The sequence below is a fragment of the Schistosoma mansoni genome, chromosome W (assembly GCF_000237925.1).
Source record: "Schistosoma mansoni strain Puerto Rico chromosome W, complete genome".
Classification (NCBI taxonomy): Eukaryota; Metazoa; Platyhelminthes; class Trematoda; order Strigeidida; family Schistosomatidae; genus Schistosoma; species Schistosoma mansoni.
In genome coordinates, this window is record NC_031502.1 from 25,983,951 (window position 1) to 26,008,578 (window position 24,628).

The window sequence follows — 24,628 nt, forward strand, 5'->3', positions numbered from 1 at the left end:
ATGTTAACGTTAAACCAATTATTATTAAGTGGCCCATACAAAACCCTGGAACCTAACACTAGCGTTATAAAAAAGACATGTTATGTCAATAGCTTATATATATACTTTTTTTCTCGGTTTAATAATAACGTAAAAAGAGTATTTGACACAACTGTACTTGATCCGCATACTCAACACAATTTTTTGCTTCTTAACCGTATATTCGTTTCCGTTTTGTGGATTACTCTGATGCACCCTTGGTTACGCACCTAGTTGTAAAAAGCGGTCATCACCGGCTCAAGGTCATGCACTTGATCGATTTTGTTAAAGAGTCCAACTTCTAGCAAGTTCACCCTTTTACATATACGCATTACAAAAGAGTTTTTTGTTTTGTTTTGTTGCTGTTTTCATGGTTCTTCGTACACAAGATATCTACACTATGTTTATTTCCTTCCAGAATACCAATCCGTTCTGGAGGCCAAGCACTTACATGAACGGAACAATTATCAATTGCATTTATGTATTTCCATTTTGTATCTTATTATTTTATGCAGGCAGTGGAGCAGTTCTTCAGGTTTGCTTGATTTTCACCATTACCTTTGAAGTAGACTCTTCTTTACTTTTTACTTGAGGGCGACTCAAGAGGCAGGTGAGTAAACACCTGATAGCCGGTCTGAGCATGGAAAAATCGTACCTCACCAACATGGTGTTGGGTAGCCCGCTCGCGGCACTTCCTCAGATATTCTTATTCCACATTCTCACACTTTCTCTTGAAAGCACGCAGCAAACCGTCAGCGATAGTTGTAGAAAAGATCACATGCTACAAAGATGACAAGCTGGTAAATGAAGAGACATCCATGGACTATCATTGAAAGCGTTAGTCGTAACTGATTGTAAGTCAAATAGTGAGCGAGTTGATAATTTCGCCTTGGGATGAGAAATAGAACGAAGGTGTTATCGATAGATAGGTTAATCGAACCGACGTTCCTACGGAAGTCGATTCTAGGGGGAAGCTAATGTAACAGCTCAGGTTGGTTGGTTAAGAGTTGACCCCAAACAACCAAGCATATGCTAAAACAGTATTGTTCAAGTATTCATTCACTTCCTTACCTTTTGTAAGCGTTATATTCCCTACTATCTTATATGGAATGTTGAGAGCCTTTGTTTGTCTGAACAGATAATCCCACGCTCCACTGTGACTGCGCGAAGATCGAAATAAAGACCTATTCACTACTTCTCTGGTTTCTTCTATCAATAGCACGAGGGTTACCTATAGGCACGAAAGTTGTAGTTGTAGTTGTAGTTGTAGCTGTAGTTGTAGTTGTAGCTGTAGTTGTAGTTGTAGCTGTAGTTGTAGTTGTAGAACAACAACACGACTGTGGACAAGCTAATGTATTTGAAGTAAAAATTGCAGAATGTGTTAGTAAATTGTGAGAGAAAAATAGTAAATACTTGGTTTGCAAAATATCAATTAAACGTGATTGTTCTTTTGCAATTGTCAATCAATCGTCTCACAATTCACTGTTTCTTCATTTCAATAGCAGTGGCTTTCTGTTTGTGTTGTTTGCTCCTGGAAATTCACGAATTTCTGCTGCTGCTGCCAGACATTCTATTCCTGCCTCGCCATAAATACAATTTATATAGATATAATTAGTACTACTAGTAGTAGTAGTGTGGTCTACTTATATCTATATAAGTAGTATCTGGTGAGGGTCAGTCATAAAATGTATTTTGGCAGAAGATCGATAATGAAAGAACTGAAATGAAGTGCAATTCGTAGGAAAATGCATGAACAATGGATTTAGAGAAGATGAACTGATATTTACAGAAGAAACAGTGAAGATTGAGACCATTGGTTGTTATTTTGCAAATTTACTGTTTGTTGTATGGTTATCAGAATTTAGTGAGATAGTCAGTAATTTTGTGCTTAAATACATTGGATTGTCCCCAGTCGTGTTCTGTTCACTGCAGTAGTACTTCCTGTTGATGACTGTGATGATGTTTGGCTGTGACTGTGTGTTTGTGGTAGTATGTATGTGATAGTGTGATGTTAGTGGTTTTGAATAAGTATGTCAGTGGTGAGATTCGAACGGACGCCGCTCGAAGGAGGTGCCCGATGCAGCGCTTTAGACCGCCCGGTCACACAAAACTTATTCATCAATATCAACACTCGATACAATTTTGTTGTCTGTGAGTGGGACTAGGCAAAGGACTGTGACTGGTCAGTGTTGTGAATGAATAATTAGAAGAATTGTCAAAGTAACACAGGACGGAGTGATAATGTGGAGAGTGTGACTTGGTGGTTGTGTTAATGTTTTTGTTGTTTTTGATGATGATGATGAATTACTGTGATTGTGAGTGTTTGTTTTATTGTATATGTGATAGTCGGTATCGTGTATGATGTGATAATGTGATGGGATTGATGATGAATAACCCAGGAAATAAAATTTCACTACCTGTATCCAACTGTTTCGAGCCATTTGACATCGTAAACACATTACAGTGTCAAGCTCATCTGGGTTCTTCTAACTTCCGGACAGACAGATTTATTCATTCTCTTTATATCACATTTTGACCTTGTCAATCTTTTGCTTATGACCCCTAACTGTATTGAATGCTTACCCCATTCATTACATGTCGCTAAATTATTTTTATGGCCGGTCCAGATACATGAAGATTAGAGTTGATAAACGGCTTATGTTGGCACAAAATGCCTTAAGAGTGACAGCCACCATTTAAGGAGAACGGAAAGTTATCATTATTTTCCGGGGTCTAGAATCCTAGCTAATCAAAGCACTTGATGAAGCAATATATTCTTCAGCTTCCAATCTTGGGTATCGTAGACTACAGTAATTGTGTCCCCGTTTCCTTGGATGTCTTGTGCAATGATAATTTTCCCGAGAAAAATCGCCTCGAGAGACTCGTCCGTGATACATAAACACTTACATCACATTGCATTTTCATCAAGTGGCTGGCCAGTACGTCAGCACTTCTAGGAAGCGTTAAGCGAAGAAGTTTCGAATGATCTAAGTGTTAGTTGTTCTTGCCTGAGGCAAGTCTTGTGACCGATAGTGGTTCAATTTGAGACGTTTGAGCTTCGTTTTTAAATTTTTCGATAGCGTTCTGTCGATTTCGTTCTGTAAACTGAGACGAAGGTCAGAGCGCCCTTAAGGATCATGATAATCAGGGGATCATCACGAACCTTGACCATTTTTGGGGTTTTAAGCACGTTGTGTTCCTCATTGTTTGTAACGCTCATAAATAACAATTTCTAACATGAACAGTCAAGTCTGCACTACAGTACTGTGGTATACTTTCTGGCTAAAATCTGGGAGTTGAACGTAATCACATTCGACTGGGCACAATCACTTATTGTCCCAAAATATAAGAAGGGGTCAAAACCATCATGCGATAACCAGGGAGGGATTAGTATGACTAAGATAACATCTAAAATACTTGCCTCAATAATAAGACTCGTGAACTGCAAACACGAGAAAATCAGGCTGACTTCAGACTTGGTCGTGGCTCTATCAACCACATATTGACTATACGTCAGGTTTTAGAGCACTGTTAGAACTGAGTAATAATGCCAGGATGTTTGGGATGCGTTTCTCCTCACCTAAATGTTAATTGTTGCTTCAAGACTGGCCTGCATTCACACCTGAACTAAGGATAGGGAGCGAAGTAGTCGACAACTTCACTTATCTTGGAAGTCTGATTCATATGCCATTTGTTCCTTCAGGATACTGGATCCAGCCCATGTGCACCATTGGTTTGGAATAAACGTTTTCCAACTACCCTAGGTAGACACTCCACATCCACCAACCCGGTTAAAGCGCTGGATATTCGCTTTTCGTCCTCTCACTTTCGTAAACAACGGTAATGCCATGCAGAAGCAGCGACTAGGACTTCTGTGGCAGAGGCTATATACGCGTGGCCATATGAGGAGATTTCGAGAGGGAGAGAGGACTCTCTTCACTCTCAGCCGTACTAGGGCATTTGTGGGCACCAAAAGACAAACACAAGTTTACTTGTATATGTTTGTTTATAATACAATGTACAAAAGAATCAAATACATATATAAAACTATTAAGTAATAACATATATAATCCTATGAAACAAACTATCCATGTAAATACTTTAAATAATATGGTAATTTTAATCCAATACGTTTTAAATTCCTTTGAAAGTGATTAGGTAATGGAGCACTAAATTTAAGAGGATTTCTTATAAATTTATTCTTAGCCATAGTATTATTACTATGCGAATATTCAAATGATCGAATAAAATCAAAAAATCCTTCATTATTAGTAGAAGACGACAACGACGATGAGGATGATGATGGTGGTATATGAAGATGTAAACTTAAAGCATGTAAATGTAAACCAATATAACGAACTTTAGATTGTCTAATATTTAAAACTTCTAATAAAGATTTTGGTAAACGTTGTGGTGCTAAATATTCTGCATGAGAATATTTATGATCACCAAGTATAGGAGTGTGTAAACCAAATGCTAAATGAGCTCGAATTTGATGTTTTATACCTAGAAAAAATAAATAGAAAGATGATAAGACAATGTGTAGAAAGTGTGATATTTAAATAAGAACACATAATGATAGAAAGAAACCATCCTAATGTAACAGATTTAGGATGGATGTTGTTAGATTGTTGCATGAAAATTCAAAACCTAATGACTAACAAAAGCCTCCAAATGCCCTGGTACGGTCGAGAGTGAGAAGAGTCGGCTCTCCCTCTCCAAATGCTCTCACATGTCCACGCGTATATAGCCTCTGTCAGGGAAGTCCTACTCACTGCCTTCTCACAGTGGCGGGGTGTTGTTCACGAAATTGAGAGGACGAAAAGCGAACATATAGCGCTTTAGCCAGGTTAGTGGATGTGGAGTGTCCACCTAGGGGAGTTGGAAAACCCTAATTACAAACCAATGATCCATATGGGCTGGCTCCAGTATCTTGAGGGAACAAATGGAGTATCAATCAATCGTTGGTCACCGGCTACCATGGGACTGCATCTCCACACGATGCTCCAATGCCTTGTTTGTGGATCAGACCATTAGGTCAAAGGCTCCAGGAGTGGTCCTTTAAGAAAACCACCTACTTCAGTTTGGGCACATAGGCAGTATTACAGCCCTTACACAAGTTGAATGAGATTTGTGTGGCGCATATATATCTGGTGCTTCCTTGTACCAATATTCATGTGTTTAAATAAATAAATAAACAACATGGCTCAGACTATAAGTTAGTGACTCCAAGCACTGATGTCACGTTTTGGTTTGGCAGCCCCTAACTCTCTTCCGACCATCCCCTACACTAGTCAGCATAGCGCGTCGTGGTAATCGGTGTTCAGGCATACGTAACACGTGGCCTAACCATCTCAGTCGATGAAGATTCATCACCTCATCAACTGATTTACCATCATTCCCTAACACTCTGTGTCTAACCTTACTATTACTTACCCGGTGATCCCATCAGATGTGAGAAATATTTCTAAGACATCTGTGGTCAACTAGAACACTAGCATGCACTGGAAAATTGTCTTTTCTCGAAATGATAGCCATTACTTTTTAACTGATCAAGTCGAAATAGTAGTAGTCCAACATTTTCACTGTCAAGTCAATATATACAAACATAATTTAACAGTTGAATTTTTGAGTCAATTAAAGCTAGAGCACTATGGAATAATTGGAAACAATGGACCGCTGCTTCATCCTAATATGGAACTCCTTAATAGTACACATCCACGATCCGGCTCATGAGATTCAAACCCGCGATAACATATTGGTCTACAGGGTTCACTTACTTACGCCTGTTACCCCTCGTCGAGTAGCATAGGCCGCTCACCAGCATTCTCCATCCAACTCTGTCTTGAGCCTTCCTTTCCAGTTCATTCCAGTTTACATTCATCTCTTTCATATCTACTTCTATTTCTTGGAGTAATGTGTTCTTTGGCCTTCTTTTCCGTTTCCCTTCCGGATTCCAAGTTAGGGATTTCCTTGTAATGCACATTGGTGATTTCTTTAATATATATTCTATCCACTTCCAACGTTTTTTCCTAATTTCCTCTTCATCTGGAAGCTGGTTTGTCCTCTCTCATAAAACGCTGTTGCTGATAGTATCCGGTCAGTGAATGTTGAGTATTTTACGAAGACAACTATTTATAAATACTTGTACCTTCTTGACGATGGATGTAGTAGTTCTCCATATTTCAGCTCCGTACAGTAGGACTGACTGTCTTGACGTTCGTATTGAAGATTCTCACTTTGAAATTAGTTGACAGTTATTTTGAGTTCCATATGTTGTTCAATCGTAGAACTGTTGTCCTTTCTTTGCCAATCCTCGTCTTTACATCTGCATCCGATCCTCCTTGTTTATCAACGATCCTTCCCAGGTACGTGAATGTTTCCACCTTTTCCAGAGTTTCGCCATCAAGTATGATTGGATTGGTGTTCTCTGTGTTGTATTTGAGAACCTTGCTTTTTTCTTTATGAATGTAGAGGCATATCGATGCAGAGGCTGCTGCACATTGTCGATCTAAACAAACCATATATCATGAAGACAAGGTAAACCATATAAAACACAATACCTTTATAGAATTAAGCAATGTATAAAAATCAAAAAACAAACCAGTCAATGTAGAACAAAGCATTAATGCAGCATTATTTTGTTTATCTATTAAATTATACCAAGTTGTCGGTTGATTATTATTTGTACGCATTTTATCATAAAGTACAGTGAAAGCATCGGTTACATCATATTCATTTGCTTCATTATCTATATCTAATTGTGTTTGTTTACAAGTTAATTCTTGTAGACGACGATTTAGTTGAGGAGTACACATCTAAAAAAATAATAAAAGAGGCAATGAAAAGAAAAAACAAATAACTAATACACATCATTATCAGAATGGGGTGCCCCCAAATGCCCTGGTACGACCGAGAGTGAGGAGAGTCCGCTCTCTCTCGAAATGCTCTCACATGGCCACGCGAATATATAGCCTCTGCCACAAAAGTCCTACTCACTGCATTCTCATAGTGGCAGGGGTGTTGTTTACGAAATTGAGAGGACGAAAAGCGAATGTCCGGCGCTTTAAACGGGTTGGTGGACACCGAAAGTCCACCTAGGAGAGTTGGAAAACCCTGATTCCAAACCAATGGTGCACATGGGCTGACTCCAGTATCCTGAAGGAACAAATGGAGTATCAATCAATCGTTGGTCACCGGCTACCATGGGACTGCATCTCCTCACAATGCTCCACTGCCTTGTAGATTAAACCTTCAAGTTAAAGGCTCCGGGTGTGGCCCCCTAAGAAAATCACCTGCTTCAATCTGGGCACCTGGGCAGTATCACAGCCCTCACAAAAATCAAATGAGATTTGTGCGGCGCATATTTATCTGGTGCTCCCTTGTACCAATATTTATGTGTTTAAATAAATAAATAAATATCAGAAGGGAGTTTTGTGGGGATTTTAGTAATTTAATAGTTGAATTCATGAGTCATGATGAGTCCCATAATAGGACGAAACCATCGTCCAGTGCTTCCAGGTTTTCTCTTTCTGATAATAATAATCATCATGTGATCGCTAGTGATTGACATCAAAAGGTATTTCCTGTGGTTGAATCGGAAAGCTGTGACCAGTGGAGTTCAACTGTATCTGTTGTGAGATAGTAACTTACGGAAGACAATAGTGGACAGTGGCGAATGTCATAGATTGATTAAAGTTAGACAATCACACCATTTGGATGCCGGCCGGCCCAGTGGTCTAGAGGTTAAATGTCCGCGCGCGAGACCTCCCTACGCTAATTTTATGTTTGACATGCTGATTTATCCAAGCCTTTTACAACGCTATGCCTAGCAAGAAGACTAAAGGTGAACAAGAAGCTAGACTATCAAAACTACGATCATAATGAATATAACTCAAGTATAAACATAAGAAACAGGATTACTGAAGAGAGATAATGGGTGGTGATTTCGGATGGGTTAATAATTTGTTTACTCATAAGAACTTATAGTAGCATTGAGTCTTAAGCACACAATTCTCATAACCGAACAAGAGACGACGGGGAAAATAGATATTCAACATTTAACGCGGAGAAAAACCCAATAATGGAAAAGGCGGGAAAGGAGGATTACATTAATTCAAATTAATCGAATGACATGACTAGGCCTTGCAGGCATGATCAATCTTGTTTACGCTATACCTCTTATTCACATTAAATATATTGTTCTATCTCCAGCCTAAATGTGTTCTCCATCATAAATAGGAGATTGTTACGATACGATGAATCGATGCAGACAATGATGTGACTTCCACGTAAGATTTTATAGGTTAGACAGTTACATCATGAAAAATCTACAATTTTAGGATTAGGTCTATTATTAAGGCAGTAACTAATAACAAAGTAGACCATAATTCTACAAACTCACGGATGAGTGGATTTCTAACCAAACATGTGGCCTTATGACGGTATACGATCTTTCGAATGACATGTGATCCATTTAGGTTTTTCCAGTGTATAATCCAATAAGTGACTAACTAAGAGATGAGTTATCGAAGTCCCGGAATGAATCTACAACTCGTAGGGCCCAGGTGCCCAAACCGAAGTAGGTTGTCCTCTTACGAGGCTACACCCCAGAACCTTTGACCTGAAGAACTAATCCACAAGGCAGTAGACGTAGTTCCATAGTAGCCAGTCACCAAAAATTGGTTCGTACGTCATTTGTCCCTTTAGAATCCTGAGGCCAACGTGCATCATTGGTTTGGAATGAGGGTTTCCCAACTCTCCTAGGTGGATCCTCAATATCCACCAAATCCGGTTAGAGCACCAAACACTCGCTTTCTTTACTCTTAATTCCGTAAACAACAGTGATGCCGCAAGAGGGAAGTTAGTAGGACTTTCCTGACAATGGCTGTAAACGTGTGGCCATGTGAGAGCGTTCGGAAGGGAGAGTTGACTTTCCCCACTCTTGGCCGTACCGGGGCATTTGGGGGCGAACAACTTCATAACTAAATAAACATCTTAATTACTTCTATTGGACAATATCTGACGGCAATCTTAACTGATGATCCTCTTCTAATGTTATCTTGATAAGAACAGATAATAATCTTAATAAAAATGACATATTATAATAACAATGAAAGTGTTTATTTGTTTTTAATTAAACAATATTGATTAAGAATGACATTCATCTCAATATAAACCCGGTTAACAGTATAGCGGTGTGTGCCACTGATGTTGACAGATATAAGTAGTATATATCATCAGTCGAAAGTGAAATGCCTGGAGGTAGAAGGTTATGAAGATCGGAGGAAAGAGAACGTGAACAGAGAGTGATTGGTGTGAAAATGGAAGAACAATGAAGTCTGAGACAATTGATTGACATTTTGTAAATGAAGTATTTACTGTATGATTCCCAAATTTTACTAAGACGTTCTGTGGATTTACTATTCAAATACATTCGATTATCCCAGCTTGTGTTCTAGTTCACTAACAGTATTAGTGGTTAGTCAGTCAGTCAGCTAAAACGTAGGACCAGGCACATATATGCATCGGTCCAAGTTGCCATATCTCGTTAGCACAACAAGATGAACACCGAATTCATGGAAGTAGTTAAGTTAGTGGTGGTAATATAGAAAAGAAAGGTTGTATATAAGGATATAGTATAGCAAGGAAGAAAGATATGAAGCAATTTTAATCTCAAGGTTTAAGGGAAGACAAAGATTGTATACACCTACACCATTGTGATCGATTCTGAGCCATGTCACACACAGTCTCCGACCATTGATTACGATAGTCACGCGGACCCCAACCAGATAGTCTGCATCTACCAACATGGCTCAGACTAGAAGTTAGTGACTTTAATCTCTGATGCCATCGATTATATACATGATTAGAGGGCAAAAACAAACAATTAACATAATAAAAGGCATAAATATATCAACTAATGTACTACTGCTATATCTGAAGCGTTTCGAATTCACTAGTTAACGAACGGAACAAAGACTTGCGACCAAAGACCGATAAGCTAGCTACTATTCTGATGCGTCCCAGACCCAGCTAACTAGAGTAAGAAGTTCAAGTTGGAAACGGGGGAAAATATATTCCGTAGCAGCCAGAAGCACAGCAATCGTAAGGGGAAAAAATCAAACGTATATATACAGCAATAAATTGTCCCTGGGCAGGATTACAAAATAGCACACACTCAAAGATACAACGGACCAATAGCGTTTAAGATATTTTACAAGTGGGAAATTCGACTCGAAGGTGAAAAGAGCGCTTTTGGTGCGGAAACAAAGAAATTCAAATTTTCAAAATAAAATTACAGAATTAAGCCATTTACCAAGTAAGTTCCGGGGGATTTGACATCCCCAACAACTACAATCATTATTAGTTAAAATGAGCTTGTGTAATCCATCCTAACCAAGTGGTAGTCTATGTTTACTTACACAATTCAATGCAACATTCAGTAATAATACTAATCTTGGTCTAATCTTTGAAATGTATCTTGATGTCCGTCAATTAGATTTAAAAATGAAATAATTTTTTTTAAGTTTTACAGCTAATTTCAGAGAGATACCTGATACGTAGTAAGATGTCATTCCACGCTGCCTCGGGGTGGATACAACTTACATGACTGCCTAACTGTTTTTTCTAGTTGTTCCTGAGATATATTCTTAGTTTGCCTATCATTAAGTAGAACCCTAAGAGGTTTCGCTGCAGTGTTTTTCCTACGTCCAGTAAGACGCAGACAGATACGTGCTCGTACTAGAGCTCCAGAATGAGCGACAGTTTTCTATCGAGCCCCTCTATCGGTGGCTGATAGCGATATGATCTAGTTGAGTCCAGCGTTGGGACGAATTCAGGGGGTCACCATGTCAAAAGATGTTTTTCCTTATGCTTAAAGTTAGTATTTGCAAAAAACAAGCGAAGGTGCATCCACTCTTTGTGTTCTACCAAATTCTAATCTTCTGAATTCTTTATGTCTCTATCTTTTTTTTCTCTCCAAATTTATTTCATTGGATTATACTCCTTCAATAACATCTTCAAATCCTAATCTTTCACATTATGCTTATAATCTTACTACTTCTACCACTATATAAACAAAGGGAAAAGCAAGACTCTCCGATACAATACAACATGCACCAATCAAATTACACTTGACGGAGAAGCTTTAGAGGATGTGAAAACCTTTACATATCTGGGCAGGATCATTGATGAACACATTGGATCTGATGCAGATGTGGTGTGGGTCGGTAAAGCGAGAGCAGCATATTTACAATTGAAATATATCTGGAACTCAAAACAGTTGTCGACCGAAACACCAAGATCAGAATTTTCAATACAAATGTCAAGACAGCTCTACTGTAGGAAGCCGAGACGTGGAGAACTACGAAAGCCATCATCCAGAAGATACAGATGTTTATTAACAGTTGTCTACGCAAAATACTTCGGATCCGATGGCCAGACACTATCAGCAACAAGTTACTGTGGGAGACAACAAACCAGATTTCAGCGGAGGGAGAAATCAGGAAGAAGTGCTGGAAGTGGATAGGGCACACTTTGAGAAAATCACCCAATTGTGTCACAAGACAAGCCCTCACATGGAATCCTGAAGGTCAAAGGAGAAGAGGAAGACCAAAGAACACATTGTGCCGAGAAATGAAGACAGATATAAAAAGAATCAACAACAATTGGATAGAACTAGAAAGGAAGGTGGAGGACAGAGTGGGTTGGAGAAAGCTGGTTGGCGGCGTAAGTAAGTACATCTACCACTATGGGATTTAAATCGACAACTCTTCATCTCTGTGCTAATGTGATATGGCAACTCGAACTGATACGTACGAAGTTCTACATTCTGACTGACTGACTGACGTAGTTGGAAAGAAACTTTATCAGGAATAAATTGTGAATAGATTATTTATTTATTTATTTATAGAAAAGAAGAACAAGAAAACCATTCATTTACTTTACGAATTCCATTGAAATTCCGTTCAACTAATGGTAATTGAATATAACCATAATCGGATCTTGGTATACCAACAGTAATACATAAATAATCTTTTTTAATCCAACGTCTTGAAAATGCTTCTTGAAGTTTTAATGCAGAATCTTTATTTCTTATAAATAGAAAATAATGTAAATGACAAATAGTTATGAATATTATTGATAGTATTACAAGAGAGATAAATCAATACATAGTAAGCCCCCAAATACCTTGGTACGGCCGAAAGTGAAGAGAGTCAGTTTTCCCTCTCCAAATACTCTCACATGGCCACGCGAATATATAGCCTCTGCCAAGGAAGTCCTACTCACTGCCTTCTCGCACCCCGGGTGTTGTTTACGAAATTGAGAGGACCAATGCTCCACATGGGCTCCTGAATCCTGAGGGAAGAAAAGGCGTATGAATCAATCGTTGGTGACCGACTACTATGGGACTGCATCTCCATAAGATGCTTCACTGCCTTGTGGACTAGGCCTTCAGGTCAAAGGGTCCGGGTGTGGCCGCCTAAGAAAACCACCTGTTTCAGTCTGGGCACCTGGGCAATATCACAGCCCTCATACAAATCAAATGAGATTTGTGAGGCGCATATTTATCTGGTGCTCTTTTGTACCAATATTTATGTGTTTAAATAAATAAATAATATATAGTAAACACTGGCTCAGTGGTCTATCGGTTTAGTGCTCTGGCGCGAGACTGGTAGGTCCTGGGTTCGAAACACGCTCGCGAGGCGGGATCGTGGATGCTCACTGCTGAGGAGTCCCATAATAGAACGAAATAGCCGTCCAGTGCTTCCAAGTTCTCCATGGTGGTCTAGCTTCAATTGACTCATGATTTCAACTGTGAAAACATTGGAATAGTTTCTGTTATACATGAAAGACACTAATTAAAAATTGTTTCAATGTTTTTCGGATCATAAAACAGTCAGATTAACTACAAAGCTCTGAACTACACTTGTAAAACTTGACCTTTTTCAAGAAAAAAATTTCGATATGTCTGTTTGATTATCACTGTCTTTGAATAATTACTCTTATTCGAATGGTAAAACCTCATAAAAACCTGGCTGGCAGCGCAATCCAGGACAAAGAGCGTTTCATCCCATTCGGGACTCATCATCAACTGGATGTACCTGCATCTCAGAGTTGATGTTCACTATGGGACTTGAATCCAGTACTTTTCGCTTCAAACGCCATCGCGTTATTCACTTAGCGACTGATTCCTGATAGCCAATAGCATGTACGATCGGGCGAAGTTGAAATTCACTTAGTAATGTATGTTTGAATCTTCCCATTAATGTTTAGGACTGCAATTGATCAGTCTCTTATTGGTATGTGTGCGTACCAAGTGCATATAAATGTTATATATGTTTGTGTACAGTTACGCTGGATGTATGAGAAGGTCTTATTGAAGAGACTATCAGAAAAAATCACAACAACCTTGGTATGAGAAATTCGAATAAATCAGAGGGGGTTTTGTGGAGAATTTAGTATTTTCATAGTTAAAATCATGAGTCAATTGAAGCTAGACCGCCATCGAAAACCTGGAAGCACTGGATGGCCGTTTTGTCCTATTATGGGACTCCTCAGCAGTGGGCACCCATGGTCCCGCCTCGCGAGCGAAATTCGAACCCAGGATCTACCAGACTCATGATTTCAACTATGAAAATAATAAATTCTTCACAAAACCCCCTCTGATCTATAATTATATGCTCACTGGTGACTGACTTCAAGAAATATTTCCTTGAGTTCTAGTGGGAAGCAGTGGCCAGTGGAGTTCTACCAAGTCTGTTGTAGAGATATCAACTCACTGAAGACAATTGATGAACGGTCGCTCAAAATCGTGGATTGGTTGAAGTTAGACATTAACACCGTTGGATGCCGGCTCAGTGGTCTATCGATTAAGGGCTCCGGCTCGAGACTGGTGGTGGTGGGTTCGAATCTTGCGAGTGCGGGATCGTGGATGCGCACTGATGAGGAGTCCCATAGTAGGGCGAAACGGCCTTTGTCCAGTTCTTCCAGGTTTTCCCTGGTGGTCTAGCTTCAATTGACTCATGATTCCAACTATGAATATTCGAATAAACAAAACAGGAAAATATCACGTGGACCCCAAACATTTGACCATACAAACACAACATGCTGTTTACAGGGTAGACCGATTATAACTTTCATATGAAACAAACAATTCTAGTGTCCGTTGATCAGTTCATCAATCACTAACAAGTCTTCCCAGAGGTTCTTTATATACCAAATCAATGAATCAACGGTATATGGGTCAAACAAGTTTACATGTGATTATAATGCTGCCTTTTTTGTACATAACAAGTTAGTAGTCAAATAAAAGTTTATCAATGTACTATTATTTTAAGCGGTGTGTAAAGGGATTTTGAAATAAATGCATGAATCAAAGTAGATAAGTGGAGGGCGTTCCAACTTGGTATGATCGAAAAGTAAACGCGAGAGAGGATTCGAACCTGGTTCAACCAGTTTCATGAACCTGTAACTAATGACCAATTCGAAACGCTGTTCTCCTATAAAACTGAGACAGTTATATTAATTGATCACTGAATGATAGTGACAAACGTTATGCTTATTTAGCCTACTTATAATTTTAAATCCAGATGCTTGATACGAAATGGTTGTAGATGATTGACAGGAAGCCCTAGGCATAAATGTCAAACAAACTGGCAATTGTCAGTTGGCAAGATACATATACAATTATGAGAGTACTAACGATGTTCATGGAATTTGAACCCATGTCATAATCAAAGATGTTACCGTTGAGCTACCCTGTTCACAACTAATATTCAATTAAATTGTAATATCTATACCATTAATCGGTGTAATATGCATAAATGCAACTCCACCTGAAGCTGCTTTGGGGTTACTGTCTGTTCCAAGCCTAGATAGATGAGGAAGGTTGGGTATATGGTTAGAAATCTCAGCCTAAACAAAAGAATCTAGCTAAAAAAAACTAGCCGGAAAAAATCACTTTAGCCGTTCACAATTCCACTTGGAAGATGAAGGGTCTTCACTTAGAAGAGTTTTATGACGCGCCTCATGATGAAAGCCAAGAAGTCACGAAGCCGATGATGTCCCTCTCTGATAATCAGGGTAACAAATAATATAGGTTGATAGAACGTTCGTACAATGTATGAGACTGGGAGGACCAGTTGAACAGCTAGGAGATGAAAAGACACAACTTGGCGGTTCTCGGAATAAGTGAAGTCCATTGGACGCAAGCTGGACGGAAAAGAATAGTTTCGAGAGATGCTACTCTGGTCATGAGGAAGAAACTGCTTCTCACACAAAAGAAGTTGTCGCACTGATGCTGTTGTCCGAACAAGTACGTATAACACTTTTAGGGATGGGAATCTCATGGATCCAGAATCATCAAAGCATCCTTTGAAGCAACGAAGAGGCTAAAAATAAATTTTATTCAGTGATATGCGCCCACCAGTAATAGCAGTGGAGACGATAAAAACCAGTTTTACGAGGAGCTGTGGTCGAGGGTAAAGTAATGCTCAGGAAAGGACCTGACTACGCTGATGAGAGACCTGAATTTCAAGGTCAGCATGGACGACACCGAGTATGAAGACATCATGGGACAACATGGAATGGGAGAAAGGAACGAGAATGTTGAGAAACCGGGAAATCTAAGTGTTTTCAACAATATGGTTAAAGGTGACATCGTTTGCCTTCATGAACGTATACACACAAGTACATGGATTTCACTGGACTACATTACACAGAACAAGATCGATCATATCTGCATCAATAAAAAATACAGAAGGTTCATGGAAGATGAACAAACAAAGACAGAAGCTGATATATCCTCAGATCACCAACTCATGGTGATGTGTTTGTTCAAGATACGATGTTCTTGTTTCAAATTAACATGAACTATGCTCATCATAACACTCAGAATGTGATTTGTTGTAACTTGTAGTATGCTCTATATGTGATTTCATCCGAATTCATAATCGAAACGAGTATACAATAAATATATAAATGAGTGTATTTCCAACTGGGGTCGTCGTCGTGTTTGGAAGTTAATAAATCTTCATTTTTACCAGTCTTGGTGTTCTTACTTCGCATCGTGGGAATTGCAGTAGTTCTTCGTTTTACAAACATAAGTATTAAGCGATTCCGACACAATAACTAGCGACGACAAGACATAACAATTGCTGACGCAATCATAACAACTGAACAGTCATAACAAAGATACCTCACAACAATAGGTTCCAACCCCTAAAAATCCTTACAAATGAGAAACTACTATAGAGACGTGACAGGAAGTGCTAGGTCCCAAGAAGCACCAGCACAAAGAATAGATCACTATTGACACCCTGTGCAAAATTCAAGGAAGGAAGAAAGAACAAGAAAGCACCAATTAACGACAGCCGAACAAGAGTAGAGAAATTCAAGACACACGCCGAATACACAGGATCGAACTAGAGAGTTAAGAGGAGCATTGAAGCCAACAGATGAAAATACGTAGAAGACCTAGCAACAGCAAAGGAAAGAGCTACAAGAGAAGGAAATACGAATCAATTGTATGATACAAAGAAGAAACTGTATGAATGGAGAGGTAATGATACCACTACTAGTACTACTATTTGTCTAGACCGATGTGGTTTAGTGGTGATTCAAACCCGCTAACTACATGGTTGAAAGTTTAATGAGTGAACTTCAGTAGACTAACATTTCAGGATACATATATATCTATACTTTGCTTACCTAGCTATTAGTATAATTCCACTGGAATCTTTGTCTAATCGATGAACAGTTGACAATTCACCAATGTATTTTTCTTCACCTTTTCCATGATGATTTCGTTTTCTTATTAATGATTCAATACGCGGTAATAAATCAACAATATTATGTTTACAATCAGCTCCAGCTAAAAAAAAATATATATATATATACAAGTAAGCAATGTTTTGAGATGGCATAATGGATACATATATGTATGCCTTCGAATCATTATTCATGTATTCTAAGACTAACAGGTTCCCCCAAATGCCCTGGTACGGCCGAGAGTGGGGAGAGTCCGCTCTCCCTCTCCAAATGCTCTCACATGGCCACGTGTATATAGCCTCTGTCAGGGAAGTCTTACTCACTGCCTTCTCGTGGCGGTGTTGTTTACGAAATTGAAAGGACGAAAAGCGAAAGTCCGGCGCTTTAAACGGGTTGGTGGGTGTGGAGTGTCCACCTAGAGGAGTTGGAAAACCCTGATTCCAAACCAATGGTGCACATGGGCTGACTCCAGTATCCTGAAGGAACAAATGGCGTATGAATCAATCGTTGGTGACCGGCTACCATGTGACTGCATCTCCTTACGATGCTTCACTGCCTTGTTTGTGGATCAGACCTTTAGGTCAAAGGCTCCGGGTGTGGCCGCCTAAGAAAACCACCTGTTTCAGTCTGGGCACCTGTGCAGTATCACAGCCCTCACACAAATCAAATGAGATTTGTGTGGCGCATATGTATCTGGTGCTTCTTTGTACCAATATTTATGTGTTCAAATAATAATAAGACTAGCAGGTAAATAATGCTGAAATTAGAAGCAGAGAACTGGGTAAAGATAGTTGATGAGGTTTCAAGTTTTTTATCCACTGAGGTAGTCAAGATATATGCTAATTATCTCGAATTACTGTCTACCTTGCCTTAATATGTAATTCTCGCTTGGGAGGGAGTATGTGGGAAAAGACCTAAGGGCGGTCAAACTAAAGTGTAGTATTAGTCCACGAAATCATTCATTGACTGTTGTATTGAGCCATTGGTTTGAGATGTTGTGTGACACGACTCAGATTAGGTCATAATAGTGTAGATTCGTTCGCTCCATGTCTTTTCTCAGATCTTTGATTTTAAAATTACCTTATACATTTCATTCTGCACATTTATTCATCCTAAATCATATTTTTTTGTTTAATGTTTTTTTACTGCTAATGGACGTACTGTTGGTGTCTCTACTAGTCCGGGATTTGTCTTAATACTTCCATCTTGTGCTGATACACTTTGAGCCAATGCACCCATGCCAGACTCTATGCGGTTTATGATATATATCTTAAACAGGGATCAACAGTTAAAAAAACAACTGTTTACTAGCCGAATGAACTGACTATCAAAAAGATTAAATCCAAATCAAGGACTTGATAAACGTGAAGTTGTACTCTTCGTGGTGCCCCTTCCAGCCCTCTTGGGGTCGGTGAGAAAGATTGACTTTTTTGGAGACACTTATTGATGATACGGCATGGGTTCTCGTAAGAATTTCATCACTAGCCTCATTTCCATGCTAACTCAGTGTCTTCTTGTCACCAGTACCGACTATCTCACTTCTTTATTTCGAACAGTAGACAATCATCATTTGTTTTATTAATAAATATTATCCAGTAAATATATTTATATATGTATATATATAACTTGGATATAATAAAAATATTATTAGTTTAGCAAATGACGGCTTAATGGTCCAGAGGTTGGGTATCCGCGCATGAGACCGAAGATTCTGGGTCCGAAGCCCCTGTGCTGAAAACACCCCCATTGCCCCCAAATGCTCTGGTATGGTGGAGGGCGGGGAAAATCAGCTCTTCCTCTCGAAATACTTTTATATAGCCACGCGTATATAGCCACTGTTAAGAAAGTCCTATTCACTGCCTTCTCATGGCATTACTGTTCTTCACGGAATCAAGAGTAAGAAAAGCGAATGTCCGACGCTTTAACTGAGTTGGTGGATACAGATGATCTTGAGATGGTGGAGAAGATTTATAGCTCAAGTGGATGGTTTTGATGGAGTTTTGTTCTTTGCGGTCCGTCAAAAAACAGAAGGTCTACCCTGGGGGAGTTGGAAAACCCATATTCCAAACCAATGGTGCACATGGGCTCCAGTATCCTGAGGAAACAAATGGTGTATGAACCAATTGTCCGTCACCATCTCCCATGGGACTCCATCTTCTGGAGAACAGTAAGACTAAAAATGGCAGACTAAAGGTTTAAGGTCGAATTCGTACTGAAGACTGTAGTGGAGTGTGATGGGAGTAAGATGTTTGCCTTAGACAATCAGCATCTGCAGCGATGTTAACTTATCCCAACGGAGAGAAAGATTAGCAAAGTTTGGGTTTAAATATGATTACTTTCTGAGAAAAAACACCTATGAAATTTGTATAAACAGATAAATGGACTTACGTTGAGATGCTATTCCACGTGGTTTATTCAGAGCGATCACATTTTCTATTTCCGATTTTATAAAAGAAAAAAGAATAAAAAGTAATGTTTGAAATAGTGAGAATGATTATTTTTAAACTATAAAAAAACTTGCATAGACAGGAGATCAGTTCAGATCTGAATAGTTCGGCGGTAACATCTCAAACTGTAATGCTAAGTAGTACTGTAGGTTCCACTCCTATAGGGAAACATTAGTCCCCTAAACGATTCTAGATACACCTTACTAATGGGAGCTAACTGGCACGTAACCTAGGTCATGTAAGGTTTCCGACAGGTGACCCCCAACCATATAACGCAGATAATGTCATATTGCTGACTTCGAGTTCCAGTGAAACAAATGTATTTGGTCATAGTCAATCAAGTAGGTAGTGAGATAGAGAGGCTCAGTAATGACATTGGTTAATATATCTAAGGGGATTTCAAGTACCTAAGTTTCTACCTACTATACTGCACATTACCAGTAAGAAATTGGAATGTAATGGTCTATATTAATAATTTCGGTCAATTGGTTATAAATAGATACACTGACTATATCAACGACAATAATTGTTTCGAATTGGACGTTATGTTCTCACTTGTCTGTCATCCCAATGGGATTGAACTTTATTCGGCTAGTTCCAAATCAGAACAGGGATAAGAGTGAAACAAGAAATATCTCAAATAAACGGAAAGAATAAAATAAACAAAAGGGTTTATATATAGTTAACTTGAAAGTGACCAACTTGGTCTCGTGTGCAGTTACGGGTATGAGGACTAATATCACTTCCCGGCTGGCCACACCGTGGAAGGGTATTTCTTGAAGGACCTGAGAAAGAAGTTGGATTACTGCTGGTCTTAACAACCTGGGAGCTAGACCGCAGTGCCCAAGGGACAACTGCTTGAGTCACGCACGGCCTTTTTGTGGGGGATTTTTGACGTGTTAGCTCCGTTCTTCAAAGGACCTTACCGACGGAGAAGGAGATCCGTGGGATAAGGCGAGGTGTGCATTTTTAGGGTCGACCTTTTCTAACCCCACCTCTCCTTGTGAGAAGGCAGAATCGCTGTTATGCTGGTTGTCTGAAGGAAACACCTTACTGCTGTCACACCTCTGGACAGTCAGCAGTACGACTTTGCCTTCGGACCTTGGGTTTGCTGCTTTTAGTCTTACCGCTCATCAACCGACCTGTCTGGCATGGTAGGACCTTGAGGAACGATTGTTCCAGCCAGTATAGCTCGATTGGTTCATCACGATAGGCAAGCCCGACCACTACGTCAAGGTAGCAGCAACGGTCGGGATATATAGTTAACACAAGTTTCTAATATATTATCGATCTATCCACTAAAGCTGATTGGCTGAAATGCACTAATCAGGATATTTCGATTCAAAATTGCACTAAATATGCAACCATTGAAATTCCATCTTGTTAACAGTCAACTTGATTGAAGTTCATGCCTCTAACGACTCCTCGAATATCGGTAATCCATCCTCAAAGCTGCTCAGTCAGTTATTACTCATAAGTAACTTTAGGAATTTATTTATTTATTTAGACACATAAATATTGGTACAAAAAGCACCAGATAAACATGCGTCTCACAAATCTCATTCGATTTGTGTGAGGGCTGTGATACTGCACAGGTGCACAAACTGAAGCAGGTGATTTTCTTAGGGGACTACACCCGGACCCTTTGACCTAAAGGTCTGATCCATAAGGCAATGGAGCATCGTAAGGAGATGCAGTCACATGGCAGCCGGTGACCAACGATTGGTTCATATGCCATTTGTTCCTTCAGGATACTGGAGCCATCCCATGTGCACCACTGGTTTGGAATGAGGGTTTTCCAACTCCCTTAGGTGGACTCTCCGTGTCCACTTTAGGAATAGAGAAAACAAAAAGTGAAATTAGTTATAAATTGCGACTTTTATTTGACAAACCTCTTATTTCTATAATTGATTTATACAATACCATTGCAGCTTCTTCTTCAGTTAATAAATCAAATTTATATGGATCTTCATCCGGGATACGATATCCTTGACTATCCAATTTTTCTGGAATCGATGTCGATGTCGATTTATTGGATGGTATATCTAAGGCTAAAAAAAGTAACCCGAAAATAAAATGTATTTATCATTGAAATAGTATAATCACGTTTAAGATATATACTGTGAGGATGGTCCACAGGTGAAGTTGAGAAAACTCAGAAGGAGCCCGACATATTCCATCCAATCAGCTTTTGGAAGAATATTCTAGAATTACTACGTATAGCTTCCCTATTGGACAATGCTGATAAGTCCCTGTGTGCGGATTGGCTAACTATAATGATGATTTCGTTTCTATTAAAAACTATAAATACCTAACAATTTTATACCATAATCGACACTGTTTGGAATAACATTCCTTCTACTTGTCTTCTGTCTTCTGATTTGTGACTTGGGAGGGTTCTGGCGTTCGAGTGCTCAAGTGTTACGCGACCGACTAAGAAATCTAAGTTCGCGATATAACATATACACACCTGAATTGTGATCTGATTAGGATCTAGCACGCGTGTTTCATCCCAAAATAAGACTCGTCAGATGATTATATGTGCCATATTTTAGTGTGGATATTCACATTGAGACTTCAACCAAACACCTGACGCTCTAAATACGGATTAAAACTCAACTAAAGATATTGACAGTGGAATGATTTAATTCCGTTGAAAAAAATTAGTGGTCATTTGGACAGTGTTCGAGCTCCAATATGGACATCAATACTGGGGTGGAGATACATTCAGATGAAGAGTCCCAAGTAGGACGAGACGTGTATCTTGGATTCTACTGCTACCCACAACCCGTTTATTAAAATTACCTAGTTTTCCTCTACTACTGGTAAATTGTAGTACTGATGAATAAGCAAGTCCTTTAATAAATCCTAACTTATATTACCACCCTGACCTCTGCTAAATTCTGAATGGATGTTCTCGCTTTTGGTGTTAGATTTTACGTCTTTAGGGTCATTGCTGTTACTACATAAACAGGATTATATTTTGGGAATATGGAAAACCTTCCAAAAAGTCCTGTCCTTCCTTTCTTATCCGCGTATAGATGGATTGTTAACGGTTTGCATACTTTGCTGACAACCACTAGTGACTCTTAAAAATGACCCTGAGGATGTTAGACCAATGTTTAGTCAATCAGTGTGTAGACAATATCAAATGATAGTTTATCACACAAATAACATTAAAACTAGGAGTTCAGGTCAATGGAATAAGATATTTGTCGATTGTAGAGAACTTTTAATAGCTCACTTCTTTGTGAAGTATGTCGCGGTGATAATGTTTTCTAGAAAGACAATGGATGCTTAAATAAATGATCAGATCATCCAGCTTAGAGAACATAACACTTCCAAAAATAACCATATTACCCAATCTTTAGTCAGTATAGGACCTAGCGCGAATGTGTATAAGTCCGGATAGTATCATCTCACAGCAGTGTAGCGAGAGAGAGGGAGACTGACAGATTGTTGGGGAGATCCAGAAAACTTCTTGAAAAAACATCCAAAAAAGGCTCTGAAAACACTGAGAAGAATCTTACCCAATCAGCATTCACTAAAAGTTTTGCCAGAAATATCTAGAAAGTGGAAAGTCACATGTTGGGTTTCTGATTGGATGACTACTATACTACTACTATGTTTAGTAGCATTCCAGAATTCTCCGGGATTCCAAGGCCATCTAAAATACCATAGAAACCCTAAACTTTCTGTACAGGAACAAACCTTTGGAGTAAAGCGGTTTCTTCCATATTTTGCGCCTTTTTTTCTCGTATTCAAGTTGCTGTGTAGATTTAGCCTGGGGGGGTACTAGAAGTGCTTAAGAACCCAATCTAGCGTTCGGTTAGAAGACTTATCAAAGATAAATGGAGAAAAGGAATATAAAAGCAAATCAAATGAAAAGCTGAATAAAGGGAACGTGGTCTAAAAAAAGAACAAACGAAATTGTAGAATGAAAGTTGAGTAGTAACATTTAAATTAAAGTTTAGAGGAAGTGAGGTACCAGATACATATGCACCGCACAAATCTCATTTGACTTGTGTGAGGGCTGTGATACTGCACAGGTGCCTGAACTGAAGCAGGTGGTTTTCCTAGGGGGCGGCCACACCCGGAGCCTTTGACCTAAAGGTCTAACCCACAAGGCAGTGGAACATCGTGAGGAGATACAGTCCCATGGTAGCCGGTCACCAACAACTGGTTCATACGCCAATTGTTCCCTCAGGATACTGGAGCCAGCCCATGTGCACCATTGGTTTGGAATCAGGGTTTTCCAACTCCTCTAGGTGGACACTCCACACCCACCAACCCGGTTAAAGCGCCGGACATTCGCATTTCGTCCTCTCAATTTCGTAAACAACACCCCCGCCACGAGAAGGCAATGAGTAGGAATTCCCTGTCAGAGGCTGTATACGCGTGGCCATGTGAGAGTATTTCGAGAGGGAGAGCGGACTCTCCTCACTCTCGGTCGTACCAGGGCAATTGGGGGGGGGGGGTAAGAAAGAATGAATGCATGTGAGCACCCAGCGAAATTAACATTAAGCCACTTAAATACTAAAGTACACATATATGTACACGAAAAATGTATCAATCATTACACAATACATAACAATAAACTCAACAATAAAATACTTACTAGTACCAGTGTACAAATTTAACTTGGTTCTTTGACGGATAATTCTAACTACATCTGATCCATATTCAACGTCATCATCGTGATGATGACCATCATTGTGATGATGACCATCATCATCATTTTCGTTAAATTTCAATGAATCACTATTATTATTTCGGCGTACATTATGATCAACACGAACAGTTTTGGTTCCATGGACCAATTTTCCTTGTTTTCTTAGATTTATATTACTTTTCGAAGTAATATCAGTATGTGTATTAGTAGTAGTTATAGTAGAAGCAAGATGAGGAATATGCTTTTTACCAATCCTAGCTTTATGCTGTGAAATTACCAATGGATTAACAGTATTGTTAACTACTGAGCTGATATCTTCCATTGGATTTGTATTAGATCCTGTGGAACCTGTGTACATTAATAAGAGTGAGGAAATAAAAGGAAGGATTAAATTAAAAGATTAGCCAAATCCTTTCCGTACCATATTCAAAACAATCTATTTGATATGCTTATCAGTCAATCGGCTCAGGACAGAGTTGGATGGAGAATGCTGGTGAGCGGCCTATGCTCCTCGACGAGGGGTAACAGGCGTAAGTAAGTAAGTAAGTATCAGTCAATCATTCAATCACAACGTAAAAACTTGGTATGTATGTACATAGGTCAAGTTGCCGTACCGCATTAGCAAAGAGAGATGAAATTGTCAGGTCAAATCCCAGAATAGTAGACGTAGTAATAGTATCACGAGTAATAAGTTGATTAACTTATGTAGATCAGAGGG

The 24,628-nt window shown here is 39.2% G+C and overlaps 1 protein-coding gene across 1 annotated transcript; it reads right to left on the minus strand.

Annotated features, from left to right (window-relative positions):
* Nucleotides 1-4,102: 4,102 nt before the first annotated feature.
* On the minus strand, nucleotides 4,103-24,268 carry Smp_210920 (putative ribosomal pseudouridine synthase; the record flags this gene model as incomplete). The annotated part of the gene is made up of 7 exons (XM_018789144.1): nucleotides 4,103-4,524; nucleotides 6,623-6,836; nucleotides 11,963-12,113; nucleotides 16,732-16,894; nucleotides 19,180-19,224; nucleotides 21,131-21,289; nucleotides 23,857-24,268. 7 exons carry the CDS (start codon nucleotides 24,266-24,268, stop codon nucleotides 4,103-4,105), a joined length of 1,566 nt encoding a protein of 521 aa, XP_018654616.1.
* Nucleotides 24,269-24,628: the final 360 nt, after the last annotated feature.